Source organism: Neofelis nebulosa, chromosome 5, assembly GCF_028018385.1.
Source record: "Neofelis nebulosa isolate mNeoNeb1 chromosome 5, mNeoNeb1.pri, whole genome shotgun sequence".
Taxonomy (NCBI): Eukaryota; Metazoa; Chordata; class Mammalia; order Carnivora; family Felidae; genus Neofelis; species Neofelis nebulosa.
Genome location: NC_080786.1, coordinates 104,160,211 through 104,181,330, shown reverse-complemented (window position 1 = coordinate 104,181,330; position 21,120 = coordinate 104,160,211). Strand labels below are relative to the sequence as shown.

The following is a 21,120-nucleotide window of genomic DNA, read 5'->3' as shown; positions in this document are numbered from 1 at the left end:
TCGGTTAAGCCTCTGACTTCAGCCAGGTCACGATCTCGCGGTCCGTGAGTTCGAGCCCCGTGTCAGGCTCTGGGCTGATGACTTGGAGCCTGGAGCCTGTTTCCGATTCTGTGTCTCCCTCTCTCTCTGCCCCTCCCCCGTTCATGCTTTGTCTCTCTCTGTCCCAAAAATAAATAAAAAACGTTGAAAAAAAAATTTAAAAAAAAATAAAGAGAATTTGAGAAAACAATCCCATTTACAAATGCATCAAAAAGGATAAAATAGTTAGTAATAAATTTAACCAAAGAAGTGAAAGATCTGTGCTCTGAAAACTGTAAGACATTGATGAAATAAATTTTAGGAGACACAAATAAAATGGAAAGTTATTTTATGCTCAGGGGTTGGAAGAATTAATATTGTTAAAATATCCATATTACCCATAGCAATTTATAGATTCAGCACAGTCCTTATCATAATTTCAATTGTATTTTTCACAGAACAATTTGAAAATTTGTATGGAATCACAAAAGACCTCTAATAGCCAAAAGAATCTTGAGAAGGAAGAAGAACACTCAAGTCATCATGCTTCCTGATTTCAAACTATAAAACTATAGTAGTCAAAGTATTGACATAAAAACAGACACATAGATCAATGAAACAAAATATAATGTGCAGAAATAAACTCATACACATATGGTCAATTAATTTATGACAAAGGAGCTAAGAATATACAAGGGTAGCCTCCTCAATAAATGGTGCTGGGAAAATTGGACACCCACATGCAAAAGAATGAAACTAGACCACTTTCTTATACTATACACAAAATTAGCTCAAAATGGCTTAAAGCCTTAAATGTAAGATGTGAAACCATGAAACCATAAAACTCCTAGAAGAAAACAGAGGGTAAGCTTCTTGAAATTGGTCTTGGCCATGAAGTTTGGATTTGACATAAAAAAACAATGGCAACAGATACAAAAATAAATAAGTGGGACTGCAGCAAACTAAAAAACCTCTATACAGCAAAGGAAACCTTCAGAAAAATGAAAAGGCAACCTATGGAATAGGAGGAAATATTTTTAAATCACATACCTGAGAAGGGATTAATATCTCAAATACATAAAGAACTCATACAACTGAATAACAAAACAGAACAGGAAACAAAAAATATGCTTTAAAAATGGGCAGAGGAACAGAAACATGCAAAGATGCTCAACATCATTAATTATCAGGGAAATGCAAATCAAAGCACCTATGGGATATCACTTCACACTGTCAGAATCACTATAATCAAAAACTCAAGAAACAAGGGTTGACAAAGATGTGGAGAAAAAGGAACCCTCGTGCACTGTTGGTGAGAATGCAAACTAGTACAGACACTGTGGAAAACAGTAGAGAGGTTCTTGAACAAATTAAAGAATAGAGGACTGAATCCAATAATGCCACTACTGGGTATTTATCCAAAGAATATGAAAACACTAATTTGCAAAGATAAATGCAGCTCTATGTTTATTGCAGCATTATTTTTAATAGAAAAAATATGGAAGCAATCCAAGTGTCCAAATGAAGTGTGGATAAAGATGTATATATACATGACAGAATATTACTCAGCCATAAAAAGAATGAAATCTTGCCATTTGCAACAAGGTGGATGGATCTAAAGGGTATAATGCTAAGTGAAATAAGTCAGAGACAAATACCATATGATTTCATACATATGTAGAATTTCAGAAACAGAACAAACAATAAAGAGACAAATAAAAAAACAGACTCTTAACTATAGAGAACAAACTGGTAGTGACCAGATGGGAGATGGGTAGGGGGAATGGGTGAAATAGGTGAAGGGGATTATTAAGAGTATGCTTATCTCAATGAGCAGTGAGTAATGTATAGAATTGCTGAATCACTATACTGCACACCTGAGACTAATATAACACTATATATTAATTACACTGGAATTTTATTTTTAATTTTTTTTATATTTTATTTAAATCCAAGCTAGTTAACATATTGTGTAGTAATGGTTTCAGGAGTAGAATTTAGTGATTCATCACTTACATATAACACTCAGTGCTCATCCCAACAAGTGCCCTCCTTAATGCCCATCATCCATTTAGTTCCCCCCCAGCATCCTCCGGCAACCCTCAGTTTGTTCTCTGTATTTAAGAGTCTCTTATGGTTTGTGTCCCTCTCAGTTTTTTAGCTTTTCTTTTCCTTCCCCTATGTTCATGTGTTTTGTTTCAAATGAACAGAGGATCTGAAGAGATCTTTTTTCCAAGAAGATACACAAATGGCCAATAGGTACATGGAAAGGTGCTCAACATCACTTACCATCAGGGAAATGCAAATCAAAATCATAATGATCTATCAAAAAGACAAGAAATAACAAGTGTTGATGAGAATGTGGAGAAAAGGGAACCCTTGTGCACTACTGTTGGGGATACAAATTGGTGCAGCCATGGTGGAAAACAGTATGGAGCTTCCTCAAAAAATTGAAAACAGAACTACCATATGATTCAGTAATTCCACTTCTGGCTACTGATCTGAAGGAAACAAAATCACTATCTTGAAATACCCCATGTTCATGCCAGCATTATTTACAATAGCCAAGACGTGGAAATAACCCTAGTGTTCATCAACAAATGAATGACTAGAGAAAATGTGCTATATGTACAATGGAATATTATTATTCAGCCATAAAAAGAAGGAGGTCCTGCCATTTGCAATCCTTAAGGGCATTATACTAGTGAAAGAAGTCAGAAAAAAACAAATAATGTATGATCTCACCCATATGTAAAATCTAAAAAACCAAACTCACATAAACAAAAAAAAAAAGAATTGGTGGTTGCCAAAGGCAAGGGTCTATGGGGGTGGGGAAAATGGGTCAAGGTGGTCAAGAAGTACAAAATTCCAGTTATAGGATAAGTCCTCAGAATGCAATGTTGAACATGGTGACTGCAGTTAACAATATGATGCTGTATATTTGTAAGTTGGTAAGAGAGTGAGTCTTAAAGAGTTCTTAGCACAAGGAAAAAAATTGTAGTTATGTGTGGTGATGGATGTTAACCAAATTTGTGATAATCATTTCACAATGTAAACAAACATCAAATTATTACATTGTACACACAACACTAATGCAATGTTATGTGTCGTTTATCTCAATATAAGTAAATATATAAATACATAAGTAAATAAATAAAGCTTTAACCAAGCCATTTCTATGGCCTAGAATACTCCCCCACCCCACCTAAAAGTGCCATCTGCCAGTAGATAATTACTCATTTTAAGTTTACTAAGGCAGGGACCAAGATATAAGAAAATGAGATAGGTCTACCTCTTCAATAAAATCTACTGTTTTCATCTGCCTGTCCCTTTCCCTCCCAGGTTTAAGAAATTTGAAGATTCATAGAATTATGCATGTGTAGAAGTTCTAAAACTAACAGAAGTTTAATTGCTTAAAACCAATTTACTGAGGCAAGTCAATTTTCTGTGTGGTAAAGGAAGCCACAAGGAAGAAAACTGAAGCCTGGAAGTGGTTGCTGTTGTTAATGAGCTCCTCCCACTTGAGAAGACAGAGCCTTTGTTAGGCTCAGGCTCACATCTCAGCCCCGAGGCATTACATCACTGTGGTAGCCATGGTTGCGAGTGGCTAAGATTTCCCTTCAAGAAAAGAACTTGCCATTCAGCAGTGAGGAGGGCACTTACCTGAAAACCTCCAACTGCAGTGCCTTCGGGATCTGCTGTAGCATTTACACTGAGATCACCGCTCCCCAGGCAGCCCCTGGTCAATAACGGCCCAGTGATTACCAGGGTCCAGCCATTTCTGCCCAACATGGGGCTCCTTTCCAGGCAACCTTTGTGCTGGAGACTGCTCGGAGGAGATGGGCTGCAATGTGAAGCTCATAGCCCATCCTCCTTCCTTCACCTTTTCCTTTCATGGATATCAGATTCACATTGTGGTCTAAAGGCTTTCTCTGCCCTGATCCTGCTTGCTCTCCCCTTTGTCTTTCCCAGGTGTTATGTCAGATAAATCTCTTATGCTTCTCAGACTCCATCCTGGCATCTGGTTCCTGGAGAAGCTATCCCAAACTACATTTTGTTTCCTTATCCCTAAAAATGAAGATACTATATCTGTAATTATATTTGTAAGGATTAAATAACATCTATACATAGATCCTTGAATATAGAAAGCAGTGGAAGATAAAATGGAGCAGGTGGATGGGAGGGGGCAGAAAGACTGTCTGTACCTGTTATAACGGTTGTCAGTCCCTAGTCCTACGTCCTGCTTTATAGCACATTATTCTAGGTACTGGAGAGAGAAAATAGGATGAGTTTCCAAATGCTAGAGGGACATACAGGGGAAGATAAATGCTCAATGGGGACTGGCTATAGAACTATTGTGGCTGGGGTCACACTTGATTCCCTTTCCAATGTAGTAGGATCTTCCCAGAGGATGTTTCCTAGGAAATGAAAACCATATTTATGCCCCTTTCAAAATGACATTTTCAATTGGCACCAATGACGTACTATCACAAAACACCCTGCCTCATAGTCCTGGTGGTTATTTTGATGTTAAAGGAGAACAGATTGGATTGGGCCAGCATCTATCTTGAATATTTCAAAAACAGGTACTGATATCAAGAAATGTGCAGCGCTCTCTAATGTCTCTTTAAAGTCACAGGGCCTAGCTTCATATCTTGTGTTAAATAGGTGCCCAGTAGGTGTTATCTGATTTAACAGCAGAAAAGCATTGCATAATTGAACAGATATACTGTGAGCATTGTGCAGACGCCTGGAAGAAATTAAGAACTGTACTTCCGTACTAGTACAAGGGGAAACAATAAGGCTAGCTCTATGAAGAAACAAAGATAAAACACAATAGAACAAGAATACAGTCTTTGGGGCAATGAAAACCAAAAAAGTATAGCCTTTGGTGTTTTGTTCTATAATGGACTTGTCTTCAGAGGGGGAAAAATGTCAGTATAATCCACAGGAAACTAAAAAGAAGAAAAACCCAGACATCATTAACAAGCAGCATGTGACTCCCTCAGCGTAGGTGGCTTCCTCACCCCCCTCAAAAGAAGGGTAGAATACCACACCTTTCATGCTCCCAAGGTGTTTACTTCCTTAGCCACACATCCCAGGGGCCCACTCCCGAATGGTATTGTTATAACTAGCATACTCTAAAGAAGTGTCAGACTAACTCTTAGAAAAGTCTCAGAAAAGAACCACTTCTTCAGTAAAGAAGAGCTGTGCAAGGAGCTCATTTCATCTTAATTAGCCCAAGATGATGCTTCTGAAGTGCACCGCGTTCTTGTCAACACTATCCTTCTCGCTGCAAGGAGGGAAGACATTGGCATCTCTAACAACAACTCAGCCTCAGGAACCAGAACCAGGACTGGCAGATCTTGCATTCATACTGCCAATGTTGCTGTGAAAGCGGGTGCCCGGGAGGAATTTGCCTTTTCGCTGGCATAAGCTGTACGGTGCAGCAGGAGAGGGCCAGGGAGTGACCTCTGGCATCCGTGTTCAACAACTGGAACGTGGGCACCTAGTCTGTGCCAGGAAGATGCTGGGCCGCAGAACAGCACACAGCACAGTGCCTCTGCACTCGCGGATTCAACGGTCCCCTCCGTTTGAAGAAAAGGGAAGAAAGGTTAGAAAATGAAAATGAAGGTGAAGGATTGTATTGTTGCTTTAGAAATGCGTTAACTCCTGGTAAGAAGTCTTTCCATCTCTTTTCACTTATTTGCTTGAGACCAATGTTCGCTCACGGGAAAAGAATCTGCCAGCTCCACACGGCCGTATTTAGCAGCTACCACCTGGCACAGGCACCGAACAGAGTCCTCAGTGGCCTGGAGTGTCTGTGCCACCAGAAAATAGGAGCGAGCATGCCCCCTGCTTCGATGTAGCCAGTGTCCCATGTAACACGCTGGCTGAGGAGCCACCCCGACTCTCTGTCAGCCACTTCATTTACACATTGTTCTCACTCAGCCTCTCACAGGAAGGCATCTTTCTGAGAGCACCCCAGACGTTATGTGTGAAAAAATAAGCACGCTATAAATAGCTTTTCCCTTCTAATTGCAACTTGCGCTCACATTTTGCTTCCTGAGAGCTCTGAAAAGGGACCGACCCAAAGCACTAAGAGCACAGGAGCCCTGGGCCTGTCAGTCCATGTCTACCACTGAATGTGAGCACAAAGGTGGGGGAAAGAACAGCAGGAGACCTAGGAGGCCACCCCAGGCTTGAAGGAGCACGTTGCTCCAGCACACAAACAGGCAGTGGTTTCCCTGAGTACCTGATAGGTCAGCTCTTTGAGGCAGCGCTCCAGCCTGCGGGCTCCCCTCTGGGCCTCTGCGCTGCGACGGATTTCGTCCTCGAGTTCACCTTCCAGTTGTCTCACCTGCAACAAAACCCTGACCTCAGACCGCAGGCTGGCAGCCAGCAAGACGGGATGCCAGTGAATTTGCCAACTGGCGCGATCATTTGAAATAGAGCAAAGTCATCAAGAGGGGGGGCCACTCTCTTTCTGGCAGTGGTTAAACAGGGTAGCCTCTCAGGGAACACTGCCTCGCCAAAAGTGAGTTGGTGGGATTATGTGAGTCTATAAAAGGACCGTTTAAACCCTCATCCATGCAGAAGTGGTAAGTTTCCTGTGAGATTACAAAATTGCACACACCCCTGTGTATGATCATAGGTAAGTATACAGAGAATAAGCTATACGGGGCACACTTTAGGGATTAGGACAATGTACTACCTGATCTTAAGTTTCTTCCTCCATGTTCAGCCCTGACTCCCTGAAATCTGACCTTGAGTCTATGTGGCAGATATGTCCCACCCTGCCCGACAGCCCTGTTTTGTGGGAGGGCAGTAGTACGGATGGACAAGCTGCCTGTAGCCTCACAGAGTCATACAGGCAAAGTTAGCATAACATTCATTCGACAAACATTTTATGCCAACCACACACCGGACCCCAAGGCTAGGGAGACAGCAGTGAAAAGAACAAACAAAAATTTCTCCCGTATGTAAGCATATGTTTTAGCGAGGGGAAACCCACAAAGTAAGATAGAGAATATGTTTGATGGTGAGATGTGATTTGGAGAAATAAAACAATTAGCAATAATCGTGCCTTAGATAAACCTCATTGGTGACAATACTGCCATTGTGCAAAGCTGGAGAAATAAAGCAGAAAGGGGTGTACAGAGTTGATGGAGGAAGGGTGTTCCTTCTCTTCCTTTAGATGTCCATGCCTCTGTGGCTGCCTTTTTAAAATATATTTTTTAATGTTTTTTCAATTATTTTTTGAAGGAGAGAGAGATAGAGCATGAGCAGGGGAGGCGCAGAGAGAGGGGGTGGGGCACAGAATCTGAGCAGGCTCCAGGTTCTGAGCTGTCAGCACAGAGCCCAATGCAGGGCTCAAACTCACAAACGGTGAGATCATGACCTGAACTGAAGTCGGAGGCTTAACCTACTGAGCCACCAGGAGCCCCCGCCTTCTTCTTGACACAGATGCCACCTTCTCAATGTGGCCTTTTTGACTACTCTTTTAAAATAGCAAAGTCCAATGCCCCAGGGCATGAATGTGCTTGGAATGTCTGACCCCATCTCTTACTCCCCCCCTCCCCTCCCCACTCCAGACACACTGCCCTTGTTTTTCCTCAGAGAGGGCAAGTCAGCAGGTGTGCAAGTTCCTTGTGGACAAAGCCCGTTAAGAAATCTTCTAAACCCCTATTGTCTAGGAACTTAATACATAGTTCTATCAGTTGGGACATGAGACTATGAGGCGACCTTTTAAGGTTTTCTCATGTGTTCATGTATGTGTTTATGTCGATTAAAAAACCTCAGGGAAAATTGCTTTAATATATCAAATCCTAGACATCATATAATTTCACCAGTAAATATTCCGTTATGTAATCCTAACAGATTAGTATTATGATTATGGTTTTAAGAAAATTAATCATAATTCCTTAGTATCAGCTGATATTTGGAAGCTTATTGCTACTGAGTTAGCATGGGTTCTAGGCTTTATGGTGGACAAACAGCAATTGGAAGCAAAATTAAAATCTTAAATTCAAATTGGAAACACCATTATCATTCATGTATTTTTTTTTAATTAGGGAAAAAAGACATATTCTAAGTTCTTTAATTTTATGCCTATATGTTTTTTTTCTCCTACTAAAAATCTTGGTTCTTATACAATCAAGATTAAATAATTATTGGTTAAAGAACTATATTAACCTTACTGATAGTGTTAATGATAAGATACTATTATTTGAGGCGTGCCTGGGTGGCTCAGTGGGTCAGCATCCCGCTATGGCTCAGGTCATGATCTCAATGTGTTCAAGCCCCACATTGGGCTTTGTGCTGACAGTGTGGAGCCTGCTTTGGATTCTCTGTCTCCCTCTCTTTCTGCTCCTCCCTCTTTCCCAAAAATAAATAAACATTAAAAACATTTTGTTAAAGATATAGTTATTTGGAACTACAAGTGCAGTTTGCTTTGATTTTTTTTTTCTTTTGTCCTTAGATATATTCCATGAGGGATGTACAAAGCACTATGTTTAAAAGTCACTAGGAATAATTCTTCTGTGTATGTTTTATGCCCCTCAACTTGATATACAGTTAGCTTCAGTTGTTTCCATTTGTCTTAACATTTTACAGATTGATTTGTTTTATTCTGCTCTTTGATTTAAACGTGTTTTCTTTTATGTTATGAAGCATGTAAATGTTTTATATGATTTTGCAATCAAAACAACTAAACAAGGTTCATTCACAAGGTCTAAGTTTCATCTCTGTGTTCTCCTATGGCAGCTATTTTTATTAGTTTTTGTTTTATTCTGTCACCACTTCTTTTTGAAAATGCAAGCAAATGTGTATGTGCCCCTGTCTTCTATATTAACCCCCTCTTGCACAAAAGGGTGTAGACTCTACCTTTTCTCTGTGCCTTTTATCATCATCATACTGCTAGATGAGATCTCCAGAACATATTACAGAGCACTCCCTCATTCCTTTTTAATCAGCATGATTATAAGGAGGCACCATAGATGTGCATTAGAATTCTATTGTATGGATATACCATAAATGTACAAAAGCAATTTTAAGAGGCCCTTCTGAACCATGAAGTCCCAGTCAAATATTCTTCCTATCCTTCTAGCATTTGTCATCCAACCTGTACATAGTCATTGAAATTGATCCAATAATTTAAAAAATCCTATTTTCAAGATAGATCTTCCTATTTATTGTCAAGCTCCCTGAAGGCAGGTGCTACATCATTTCTGTCAGCCCCTCCTATATCTTCACTAAGCATTTCTTGATCCTTGATTTACTTGTCCCCCTTCCCCCTTTCTCTGGATGTTAAAAAATGGGCATTCTCTGCAGAGGAAATAACAGGAACAGAGGCACAGAAGCAAGGCTGCGAGGGTGTATCCGGAAATAGCAGGTAACCCTGGCTGTGGGGAGCCTAGAGTTGGTGTGGCTGAATGGGAAGAGATGCATTCTCACTTAACAGGAAGAGGGAGGCAGAGTTTATCCAGCCCAAGGAAAGTCTTAGTTGATGGCCCAAGGTCAAGCGAAAATGAATGAATATATTGAGATCTGACACTATCAGTGATCTAGAAGTACTAACAAGAGAAGTGACGAGAGAGCTACAAAACATTTGGAATGCTATCCCAGGACTATAAGGCCTTGAATCAGAAGTTGTCATGACCTCATGATTATCCAGACAAATGCCTACCCTAGATTCTAGCTTCTGGATTTGCTTTCTACTCCCCATCAGGGCAGTCTGGTCAGCTTCATTCAGTCTTTTTTGTAAGTCTTTAATTGTCTGCTCCATATTCTTTCTCATCTTCTGCAAGTGGGCATTGGTGTCTTGCTCTTTCTTCAGTTCTTCTGTTATGTTTGCTGCCTAAAACAGAAAGAAAGGGGCTGTGATAAGCTGGCAGCCAGTTGACCTTCACATTTCTGCCCACAATCTTCGGGTCCTTATCTGACTAGTTATCATGCCTTCCTCTGTGTCTCAATCTCCTCCCACTGCTCTGTCCCTAACCTGGGCCACCCTCAAGTTTGTTAATGATATGGCAATCCAGATGACATCAACTACCAGGGAGACTGGGGCGAGGGGTAACAGAAACAGACCAGAGATGAACGGTGCACAACACCTGTATTGAAAGAAAGGTGACCAACTAAAGCAACAGCTTTGAACTGAATAAAGCCCAGGACGCGTCCGATAACATCACACACCAGGAAAAGTATGGAAGGAGGCCCATGAAGATCTTTCACATCTCTCTTTTATAATTCTGTGATTCACAACAGCAAACAAGTTTAGGCTCCAGGAATTTGGCAGCTACAGATGCTCTCGGTGCCAATAATCTGGCACAAGGAAGGTTAATTCTTGTTTGTGAAGGCTGCTCTTGGCTTTGGCTATGTGTACAAGGGCTTGACGTCTCGATGAAATTATTAAGAACCGGTTCGTGAATCTCTCAGAGCATTTAATGTAGGAACACTGTCCTCCCAGCCAAAGATTCTCTGTCTATCAGGTTACCAACCATCTGTATAATTTAAGTGTGAGACGTCTGTGCAGATGGTGAGGGCAAAGAATGAATTATGGAGGCAACTCTGGGTTCTGCTATGTGGGGCTGGGACTCAGAGATGAACTATGTGAGAATTAGAAGGTGGGGGAAGAAGTAGTGAGTTCATTTTTCAACGTTGTCAAAAATCTTATAAAGGCACAGTAAAGCAGATAGTCTCCATAATGTGTGACTGCATACATTTCCCAAGCTGGAGTAGACACTCTTTTTATTCCTTTTTCTCTATGTGGATTTTCATAAATGTGAAACATATTATTTTTCTCCTGGCCATCAAACATGTTCAAGCTTTCACACACCTCTTTTCCATCAGAGAGCAGAAGTGCCTGCCTCGATATGAAACAGCTGAGTGACAGGCATGCTTCTCTATTCTTAGAGAGGGCTGGATTCTACAGTGACCTGGTACCCAGGATTTAGTGCATAGGTTTTGTTTCGTTCCTCAACTGCCAAATAACTCAGGCAAATAGAGACACAAGCTCTTCCCCTCCTCTGAATTTTAAAATGACTAATATAAAATCTAATCGAGTATCTTGTCGTCCCAGTTCTGATATCCCCTTCATCATGAGGATCAGCTTCCATTCACATAGCAAAGGCAGGCTGCTGCACACAGTTGGGCATTTGCTTGACCACACGCACAGAGTCACAAGACAGGGGTGGGGTGAGTGGAGGCTGCAATTAAGTCCCTGCTCTGCTCAGCAAGACTGGGACCTGCCAGGCCTTCCATCTCCCTCTGCTAATATTTGTGTTGAGTGTTGCCTTCTGGTCACTGTGCCATTTGAGAGAAGTGCTACAGCTGTCTGCAGGGGGTGCCTGGCAGTGGGTCTTCTCCCGTTCCCATAAACTTTCAGTCAAGGCTGGCTGCCAATGCCGAGCTTAGTGCCGTTTAGGAAAGCACTCTCATCAACAATGTTAACCTTGCAAATAAAGAAACCCTGAAACCAGCCCTGAAACCCTTCTTTACCAACCTGATGGTGCTACTTAAGCAATAGTATGGGTTGGGGAAAATAAGTGACATAAGCTTTCTTTCCAGATCATCATGATAAAGCCATCACAGGCTCTAAGAAAATAGCGATTTGTAAGGACTCACAGAAGAATTGTTTTAGACTCCAGATATATTGATTCACAAGTGGAAAGTGGCTTAACTTAAAAAAAAAAATCTCTTTCTTTCATGAGGTTTTGCTCATAGCAGTTCAACTGCTCCTTTTTATTGTCTGAGCTGTTTGGAAAGGAGGAGCTAATTGGCCTAATTTTTCAAAATGGAAACAGAGAGAGGCAGAGGGGTCAGTTACTCTCCTCCTGGCTATATGGAGAATCAATAGAATTCTTTTTGGCTGCAGATCTGCCTCTGCCCCTTGGCTACTGCCCCGTCAACTCTGCAAGATAGGAACGAGCAGTCAGTCAATGAACCCACCTCAGTGGCTGCCTTCTTGGCCTTCTCTTCTGCATTTTGACACCTCTGCACTGCCTCTTCAGCTTCTTTCTGCATCCTGGTAACATCAACTTCCAGCTTCTTCTTCTGGTTGAGGAGGCTCGTGTTCTAAAGCAAAGCAGCACTCTCATTAGGCAACTTGAGACCAGCGATGCAAAAGCAAGCTGGCAGGTCGAGGACATGCAACAGGAATGGGCTCTGGCCGGGGGTGAGTTCTGTTCTAAGCAGCCATAGTCAGTGAAGCAATATTTCCAACCCCAGGAAGCCACACTAGAAAACTCTCCTTTGCCATCAAAGGCATATTTGAATGGAAGGGATTTCATCCGTTAGACGTTCAATATTAAAGACCTAGCAGTTTGTCTGAATAAGAAAATAGAAATGGATCCAGGTAATCTACAAGCCCCAAACATGTGTTTGGTTTTCAACTTGCTGAGGAATATGATTTTCTGCCGTTTGTTCTTTGATGTTGTAGAAACAAGTGTTCCAGAGCACAAGTCGGGGTCAGTTGCAGATATGCGGGGAGCAGGAAGTTGGGGAATAAAAATCGGTTTCCAGCATGTTGCTCCAGGAAAAATAAAAACAAAAACAAAAATCCAATTTCCTCTTTATCTACCTCCCTTTCTATCTGACTTTGCAATGAGGAGGAGGGAAGTGTAGCTCAAATAAGCCTCAACCCCCAGGCCTTAGGAAGCCCCCCACCCCATGGGAGGATTATTGCTGTTCTGTGGCTGGTACTGTCCTAATTCTTTCTTTCCTGGGTTGTGACACTAGAGGCTGAGACTCCTTTTGCTGCTATTTGGTCCACGTTTGAAGCACAGCTTTTCTGAGGGTGTGAAACCTTAGCACAGAGAATGTATATAAAAAGCACAGGCTTCCTATTTTTGATTTCTCTTCATTGTCCTTTCACTTTTCTCTAGCTAGTGCCTTTCTCAGTGGCAGGATTGTACCTTAGAAATAGAAAGAAAGATATTCCAGCCTCACAGGTTCTGTCCTGCTTCTTCAATGGCATGAAGCATCTTCATCAAGGCTTCCATGCTCTGTCCTTACAGACAGCTAGGTTCTGTGCTCCCACCCCTGCCCCAGGATTCTCCCTGGTAGTGGTCGTGGTGGTGGGGATAAGTGTACCTTACTGGAATGTTTTCTGGATCCTCACTGCACTAACTCCATAGAAACTCTTTCTTTGTAAAGGAAAGTACAAATATAAATGCCAACTTGTTTGTACCTAGAATCATTTAAAATCTGCTAAGGAGATAATGGCCAAAATCTTTTTAAGCTGACTCTTTATTTGGTTCTTTTTGGGAGGAAGGGGGTTAGGTGGTATTGTGCAAAAGAGCAATCCAGATTGTCACAGTTCAGGTTTGAAAAAGAACACATGTAATCAGCCAAGGATAAGTTTGGCCTTGTATGTTTATTCTAGGCTTAGAGGTCTGGGAATGCAGAAGGAACTAAGAAGGTTCCATAAAAGATTCATTATTCTATCAAAAGATTGACAGCAGTCTATTAATTGCAAGGTGTCCCCACATGATTAAGGTTGGGGAGAGGTTCTTGTGAGCAATGTAGTATCACCTAGATATGCTGGTCACAGGGTAGCTTCTGGACCACCAGCATCATCTGAGTATTTGTTTGATTCTTGGGTCCCACTGCAGAGATTCTGATTCAGTAGGTCTGAAATGAGATCTGAGAATTTGCACTTTTGTGTTAATTTCTGTTATACACCTAAATTTTTCAGAAATTACACTCTAGAGATCAGGTCTCCATGGCCTAATTTTCTTTTCATTTTTTTTTTTTTTTCAAATTCATCTCCTCTTCTCTATGTCTGTTTTTGCTCTGGTTGATGTCCTCATCTCTCTCTCTAGGCTAGTGGTTTTTCATCATATTGGGACCCACTGGTGCATTATCAGTTATAATATGCATGGCAAATGATTTATTACCAATAGCTATTAAGTACTACAGATAGATGATTACTTTTTAAAAATTCAATATCCTACTTTATAAGAATCCTGCTCATTGTATTTACATAAGCTTTCTTGAGAGAGAAAGAAAATGTTGAAACGAGTTAGCTTGCCGGGAATTATGCAAAACATACAGCCTATTTGTTCCATATCACATGATATCTAAATAGGGTTGTGTCATGCACAATGTTTTGACGGACACAAAAGTCAAACTGTAAGCAAAAACTAATTGCAATGCTTCCCAGCTGGTACATCACTGGCTGATCCTTCCTTTTTTTAGCATTTCTCGGTAGGGGCACAATTGGCATTCTGGGAAGGGCAATTCTTTGTGAAGTGGGATTATCCTGTACCTAACACAGATATTAGTATCTCTGAACCCTGCCCACTAAATGCCAGAGGCACTTTCCAGTCACTGTGGCAACCACAATGACGTTTCTAAATACTCCACGGTATGGCAGTTCTGTCTATAGTTGTTTTAATCCACCATTCACAGCAATCACCAGAGTAAACTTCCTAAAATGAAAATCTGATCATTTCACTCTCAGCTACTCAAAATTCTTCAGTGGATCCCCATCCGCTGCAAGAAGGAATTCAAACTGCATTAGCTTCAGACTCAAGGTTCCTGGGGACCTGGCTCTCCCTGCCTCTTAGCATCATTTCTCTGATCTCTCCTACCCCTACCCCACTATGCTCTGTGAGTACAGCAATTTCCCTCAGCAGCCCACATCTCCTCCTCCCCCATGCTTTGTCCTCGGCTTTTCTCTCTACCTGACAGGTTGCTTATGTGTCCTTTATGACTCTGATTGAGCACATTGTGTATCTAGCTATGCCTAGGACTGTCAAGGAAGGCTTTCTGTAGGGATGTGCTTGCTCTGACACTATACTCCAGCAGCGCATTGAGTTCCTTACTTGGCTCTTCACTTTTTTAGGACAATGGAGACATTCTGCACATACACCTCATACAACTGCTCAGGTTATGGCGGGTGCCCTATAAATGTTGAACGATCCATTTAGTATACACGTTTATCCTAGATGCTGTGGTTTCCCCTGATTCTATGAGAATGGCAAACGATCTAAGAATCCTTGCTTCATGTCACTTATATAACCTTCCATGGGGAGCCAGAGTCCTGACAGCTCATATCTGTCAGCAGTCACTTAGAATTGTTAGAAATCTCCTGGCTCTGAGGCAGGAGAATTTTTTTTTTAATCCTTGGAGAACATGTGACTTGGAGGGAACAGAAGAAACAGGCAAATGGTTCTGGTACACTAGGGAATGTTCAGCTCTCCCCAGCTTACTGGCTGTCAATGTCCTGAGAGTCCATTCTTTTGGACTTAGTGTTATGGATAATATTGTGTCCCCTCCAAAGGAGATAGGCTGAAGTCTCTAAATGTGATCTTATTTGGAAATAGGGTCTTTACAGAGGTAATCAAGTTGAAACAAGGTCATTAGGAGGTGTCCAAATCCAATATGACTGATGTCCTTATAAAAAAGGGAAATTGAGACACAAATACTAACAGAGAAAAGATGATGCTAAGACATATAGAGAGATTTCCACGTGAAGGCAGAGGATTGAAGTGATCATCTATAAGCAAACGAACACCAAAGATTCCCAAAAATCACCAAAAGCTAGAAAAACGCAAGGAAGGATTGACCTATGAGATTCAGAGGGAACATGGCCCAGCCAACAACTTCATTTCCATCTAGTGTTGAATACTGTAAGAGAATAAATTTCTGATGTTTTAAGCCACCCAGTTTGTGGTCCCGAGTGATAGCAACCCTAGGAACTTAATACATTTGGGAATGAATGAAGAGTGTGCCCACTGCTGCCAAAGGCTCTCTTTATGCCTCATATGCCACATCCATTGCCTGACATGGCAACTATTATGGTCCAAAGCTGAACAATGTGTGGAAACCATTGCCTTCACCCAGCTAATACAGCTCATAGGGAGAGTTTATGGGCCTCACCTGGATGTGGAAAAGATTGATTTTCTCTGTGGCCTGCAGGAGCTCTTCCTCCGCCAACTTGCGCCCACATTCCGTCTGTTCATACAAGGACCTCAGCTCCTCTAGCTCAGACTGGACAAGAGAATTGTGCCTCTCAGCCACAGCCACCTGCTCCTTCAGCTCACTGTTCAGGCGTATGCTGTCATCTAGCTGCACCCGAAGGTCCTGTGAGAGAAAACACAGGCCTGGGGCACAGATTGCTGAGTTCAATGGGATATGCACCTGCATGCATGCTCTAAGCAAAGCTCGCCAATTTAAGTGTGTTCCTGCTTTCTTGAAGGATTAGATTTGTTGTCCTTACTTTTATTTCTCAGCACAATCTGTCTCTTGGTTTGCTTATTCCCTGCCCTTATATTGCAATTTGTACCTGGATTTGAATCTGAAGCTGGCCCAGGGATTTGGTTGTCTCTGACACCTGTCGGTTGGCACAGCTAAGCTGGAGTTCCATCTCACTGAGGTTCCCTTCCACATTCTTCTTCAGCCGTGTCGCTTCAATTCTGCTCCTAGTTTCAGAATCCAGACTAGACTGCAGGGAGTCAATAGCGCATTGCTGATTCCTCCTAATTTTAGAATAACATTTAAGAGAAAAAAAAATCATGCACCCAAATTAAGAAAGGTTACCTGCTGTGCACATAATAGTTTAGGAAACATAAAAAATTAAAATTCAAGAAAAATTCTGGGTAATTAACAAAATGAGTCTAAGGGGTTGTCATTTTAAAAAACATAGAGGTTGAAGGGTTAGGTTAGTGAGCATGATAATAGATTAAGATTCCCAGGCCAGCTTTTCTCAAGAATCAAGGAAAGTATCAGAGAGAATCTTTGTGAGGCCCTTATGTCCAGTGGGACAGACTTAGCCTTACCTAAGACCCCTTAAGGGAAGGCATAGAGCAAACATCTAGATTTCCTGCAGTGGCTAAGGATGAAGGAAGGATGCTCTTCCAGACAGCTATAATATTTAAACTACTTTCAGTGGTAAAACATATCTGAACAAGGCAAGAAAGAGCCACCCAGGCTTAAATCCCAAGGACAAGCAATATAGCTCTAATGGCCTATTGTTGCTTAGCCCTTCTAGAATAGCATGGTTATCTTTCTGTAGGAGTTGGAGTACAGTCAAGGGTAGGCTGAGAAGACCAACTGCTGTGTGAGGATTGAGTTGCTTCAATATTCCTCATGACAACAAAAACCCTACACTGAAACTATATTTGCCAAGTGATAGAAGCTTAGACAATAGATGTGTGTTGAGGGAAACAATGAAAAAATCTAGGGAACCCATGGCAATCATTTCCCAGCCTTCCTGCAGTCAGTTTGGAATTATGTGACTGAATGCTGACCACTGGATCATGGGCAGAAACATTTGTAGGCCTTGCCCATACAACATTTTTACTTGTATAATCCAGTACTCCCCTCTTCCTCATCTATGGCAAACTTGGTGGCCACTTTTGGAAGTCTGTGGCACCACAAGATGGAAGGAAACTGGGCTCTTGAATGGCTTTGAAGAATAGTGGCTCACTCTATAGCCTAACCTACACTGGACTCAGACACAAAACAAAGATGAACTTTGATAGTTTTTAAAAAAATGTTTTTTAACGTTTTTTAATTTATTTTTGAAGGAGAGAGAGAGACAGAGCATGAGCGGGGGGAAGAGCAGAGAGAGAGGGAGACACAGAATTCGAAGCAGGCTCCAGGCTCTATGCTGTCAGCACAGAGCGCAACGCGGGGTTCGAACCCACAAACCATGAGATCATGACCTGAGCCAAAGTCAGATGCTCAACCGACTGAGCCACCCAGTGCCCCGAACTTTGATAGTTTTGAGTCAAGATTTGGTGTTTGTGAGCCAGGATGGTTTAACTGCTATAATTAACACCCCCCACCCCAGGATTAAGCTCACCCTGTGAAATAGGACTTAGTGCTGAACAGGCAAAACAGACATGGGAAGAGCCTTCCTATTCTTCATCATAGAGCCCATTACCAGAAATAGCAAAAATGTACTCATCTTGGATCATAATTATGTTCTGCATTGAAATAGCATTGAATATGTGTCCTGAACTCTGAGGCCAATCAGGAAGGCATATAGCCCACATGGGATAGTTGTGTGGCTCAGGTTTCTAATTGGGTAACAGGTGGAGGGGCTGCTTTTCATGACCAGTTGTCTCCCCATTGGTAGGTGAAAATCTCACAAGTACTTATGGAAATGTATGGGAGAATGTAAAGCCCAGAGTTAGCACCTCTTCTGTGCTAACCTTATGTCCCTGGCCCCCACAAATTGAGATCAGCCTCTCATGACTAACCTTGGTTGTGGGCTTTTGTTCAGCTTCCAGGTCATAATCCTACAGGAATACCAGTACATAAAGTTAATCCAGACTGTTATAGCTGAATATGTACTTCCCCATTTATATATTGAAGCCCTAAACCCAAGTACCTCAGAATGTGACTATATTTAGAGACACGGCCTCTACAAGAGGTGATTAAGGTAAAATGAGGCTATTGGGTGAGGCCTAATTTAATCTGATTAAGAGAAAATTTGGACACACACAAACACATCAGGGATTCACATGCACAAAAGAAAGATCACGTGAGGACATGACAGGAGGGCGGCCATCTGCAAGCCAAGGAGAAGCCTCAGGAGAAACCAAACTTGCCAACACCTTATTTTGGACTTCCAACTTCCATAATAGTGAAAAAGTAAATTTATGTTGTTTAAGCCACCCAGTCTGCATTTCATTATGGCAGCCCAAGCAGACTTATACAGTGACTCATACTATCAACATCACTAAAAGCTTTAAGACACTTTTTTGTTTTATATTGGGGAAACTCACTTTTGCCACAGCTGACTCTCCTTATACAGGAACACTAAAGCATCCCTAGCTTGGTATCAAAATCCTTTATACAGACATACATTCTACTTAAGCAGACAATGTTTCAAACTGTACTTTTACACAGTTGCTTATGAATCTTCATGAGTGCCTGCAGACAGTAGAAAGTGCTATGGTTTGAGAGGCTTGGATATGATACAGGCTTAAAGAATGGCCTCTAGACAATCAACACATTTCATGCATAGTCAATAAATCTTTAAAATGAAAACTCTTCCAAGTACATTAAAAAAAAAAATGAAGCACTCAGGACCAGGACCATATAGTAAGAAGTTCTTTCATTCCCCCTGCCCCCATCCTGACATGAAATGCAGTTTGAAAAAGAAAACCAGATACAAAAAAAAAAAAAGAAAGAAAGAAAGAGAGAAGTCAGTAAAAAAACTTACAACTTAAGGGAAACCATTGACAAAACAAAAAGGCAACCTACTGAATGGGAAAAGATATTTGCAAATAACATATCCAGTAAGTGATTAATATCCAAAATATATAAAGAACATATACAACTCAACACAAAAAATAATAGTAATGCTAGTAATATGATTAAAAATGGGCAGAGGACCTGAATAGACTTCTTGCCAAAAAAGACACAGATGGACAACAAACACATGAAAAGATGCTCAATATCACTCATCATCAGGGAGATGCAAATCAAAACCACAATGAGATGTCACCTCACACCTGTCAGAATGGCTAAAATCAAAAACAAAAAATAATGAGCATTGGTGAGAATGTGGAGAAAAAGGAACCCTCAGGCACTGTTGATGGGAATGCAAATTTGTGCAGTCCCTATGAGAAACAGTATGGGTGTTCCTTAAAAAATCAAAAATAGAATTACCATATGATCTAGTAATTATACTACTGGATATTTACTCAACAAAAACAAAAACACGAATTCAAAAAGATACGTGCACCCCTATATTTACTGTCGCATTATTTACAATAGCCACATCATGGAAGCAACCTCAGTGTCCATCGATAGATGAATAAAGAAGATGTGATATAGACTTCCAGAGAAGATGGCAGAATAGGAGGACCCTAAGCCCATCTCATCCCCTGGATACAATTAGATAATACCTATATCAGTGTAAATAAACCAGAAAATATCACAAAGACTGGCAGAGCCAAATCTCCACAGCTAAAATTAGAGAAGAGACAACAATGAAGGCAGTAAGAAGGGTGGAGACGGAGACATGGTCAAGAGCTAAATGGACCAATGGGATCGTCCATAGGAGTGAGACACATAGAGTTGAGGGAAACAGCTCTTCACACCAAGCACCCCAGGCACTAGGAACCCATACAGGGAAGGCAAACCCTATAACCTCTGCCTATGAAAATAAGAAGGGCCTGGCCTCACAAGTTCCTACAATCAGGCTTAATACCTGGAACTTTAAAAGTCAATGGGATGGCCTCTGAGAGAGCAATAGGAAACTGAACCCCATCCTTAAAGACATAGCATGACAAAAAGTCCCTCAGAGATACAGCATAGAGGTAGCATTTTGAAAAATTCCTAGGATATATGGGAAGATTTATTTACTAATCTTCATAAGGCCACTACTTTCAAGAGTAGGAGATGTAACTGACTTTCTTAACACATAGAAACAAATACAGAGAGTTAGACAAAATGAGGAAAAAGAAAAATGTGTCCCAAATGAAAGAGCAGGATAAAAATCACAGCAAAAGAGCTAAATGAAACCAAGATAACAAATGCTTGAAAGAGAATTTAAAGCAATGGTCATAAAGATACTCACTGGACTTGAGAAAAGAATGTAGGAGCTCAGTGAGGCCCTCAACAAAAATATAGAAAACATACAAAAGAACCAGAGATGAAGAACTCATAACTGAAATTTAAAATACACTAGATGAAAGCATAGAGGAAGCAGAAGAACATATCATCAACCTGGAACACAGAGTAATGCAAAGCAATCAAGCTGAACAGGAGAGAAAAAAATAATAAAAACTGAAATTAGACTTAGGGAACCCAATGATACCATCAAACACAATAAGATTTGCATTGTAGGGACTCCAGAAGGAGAAGAGAGATAAAATGGGACATAAAGATTATTTGAATAAATAATAGCAGAAAATTTCCTAAATCTGGGGAAGGAAACAGAAATCCAGATCCAGGAGGCAATGGGAGTCCCCAGAAGAATCAACCCAAGGAGGTCCACACCAAAACTCATTGTAATTAAAATGGTAAAAAGAAATTATAAACCATTTTAAAAGCAGAAAGAGAAAAGAAAACAGTTATATACAAGGGAAACCGCATAAGGCTATCAGCTACTTTTTTAGCAGAAACTTTGTAGGCCAG

At 41.1% G+C, this 21,120-nt stretch overlaps 1 protein-coding gene across 1 annotated transcript in view; it reads right to left on the bottom strand.

Annotated features, from left to right (window-relative positions):
• Positions 1 to 21,120, bottom strand: part of MYH15 (myosin heavy chain 15) — a 146,815-nt gene that overhangs the window by 12,228 nt on the left and 113,467 nt on the right. The window contains exons 34-38 of the mRNA XM_058731500.1: positions 16,310 to 16,502; positions 15,904 to 16,107; positions 11,968 to 12,093; positions 9,707 to 9,877; positions 6,275 to 6,379 (exon numbers count right to left, since the gene is read on the bottom strand). Of these exons, the coding sequence (XP_058587483.1) occupies positions 6,275 to 6,379; positions 9,707 to 9,877; positions 11,968 to 12,093; positions 15,904 to 16,107; positions 16,310 to 16,502 (799 nt within the window). The remainder of the gene's footprint in view (positions 1 to 6,274; positions 6,380 to 9,706; positions 9,878 to 11,967; positions 12,094 to 15,903; positions 16,108 to 16,309; positions 16,503 to 21,120) is intronic.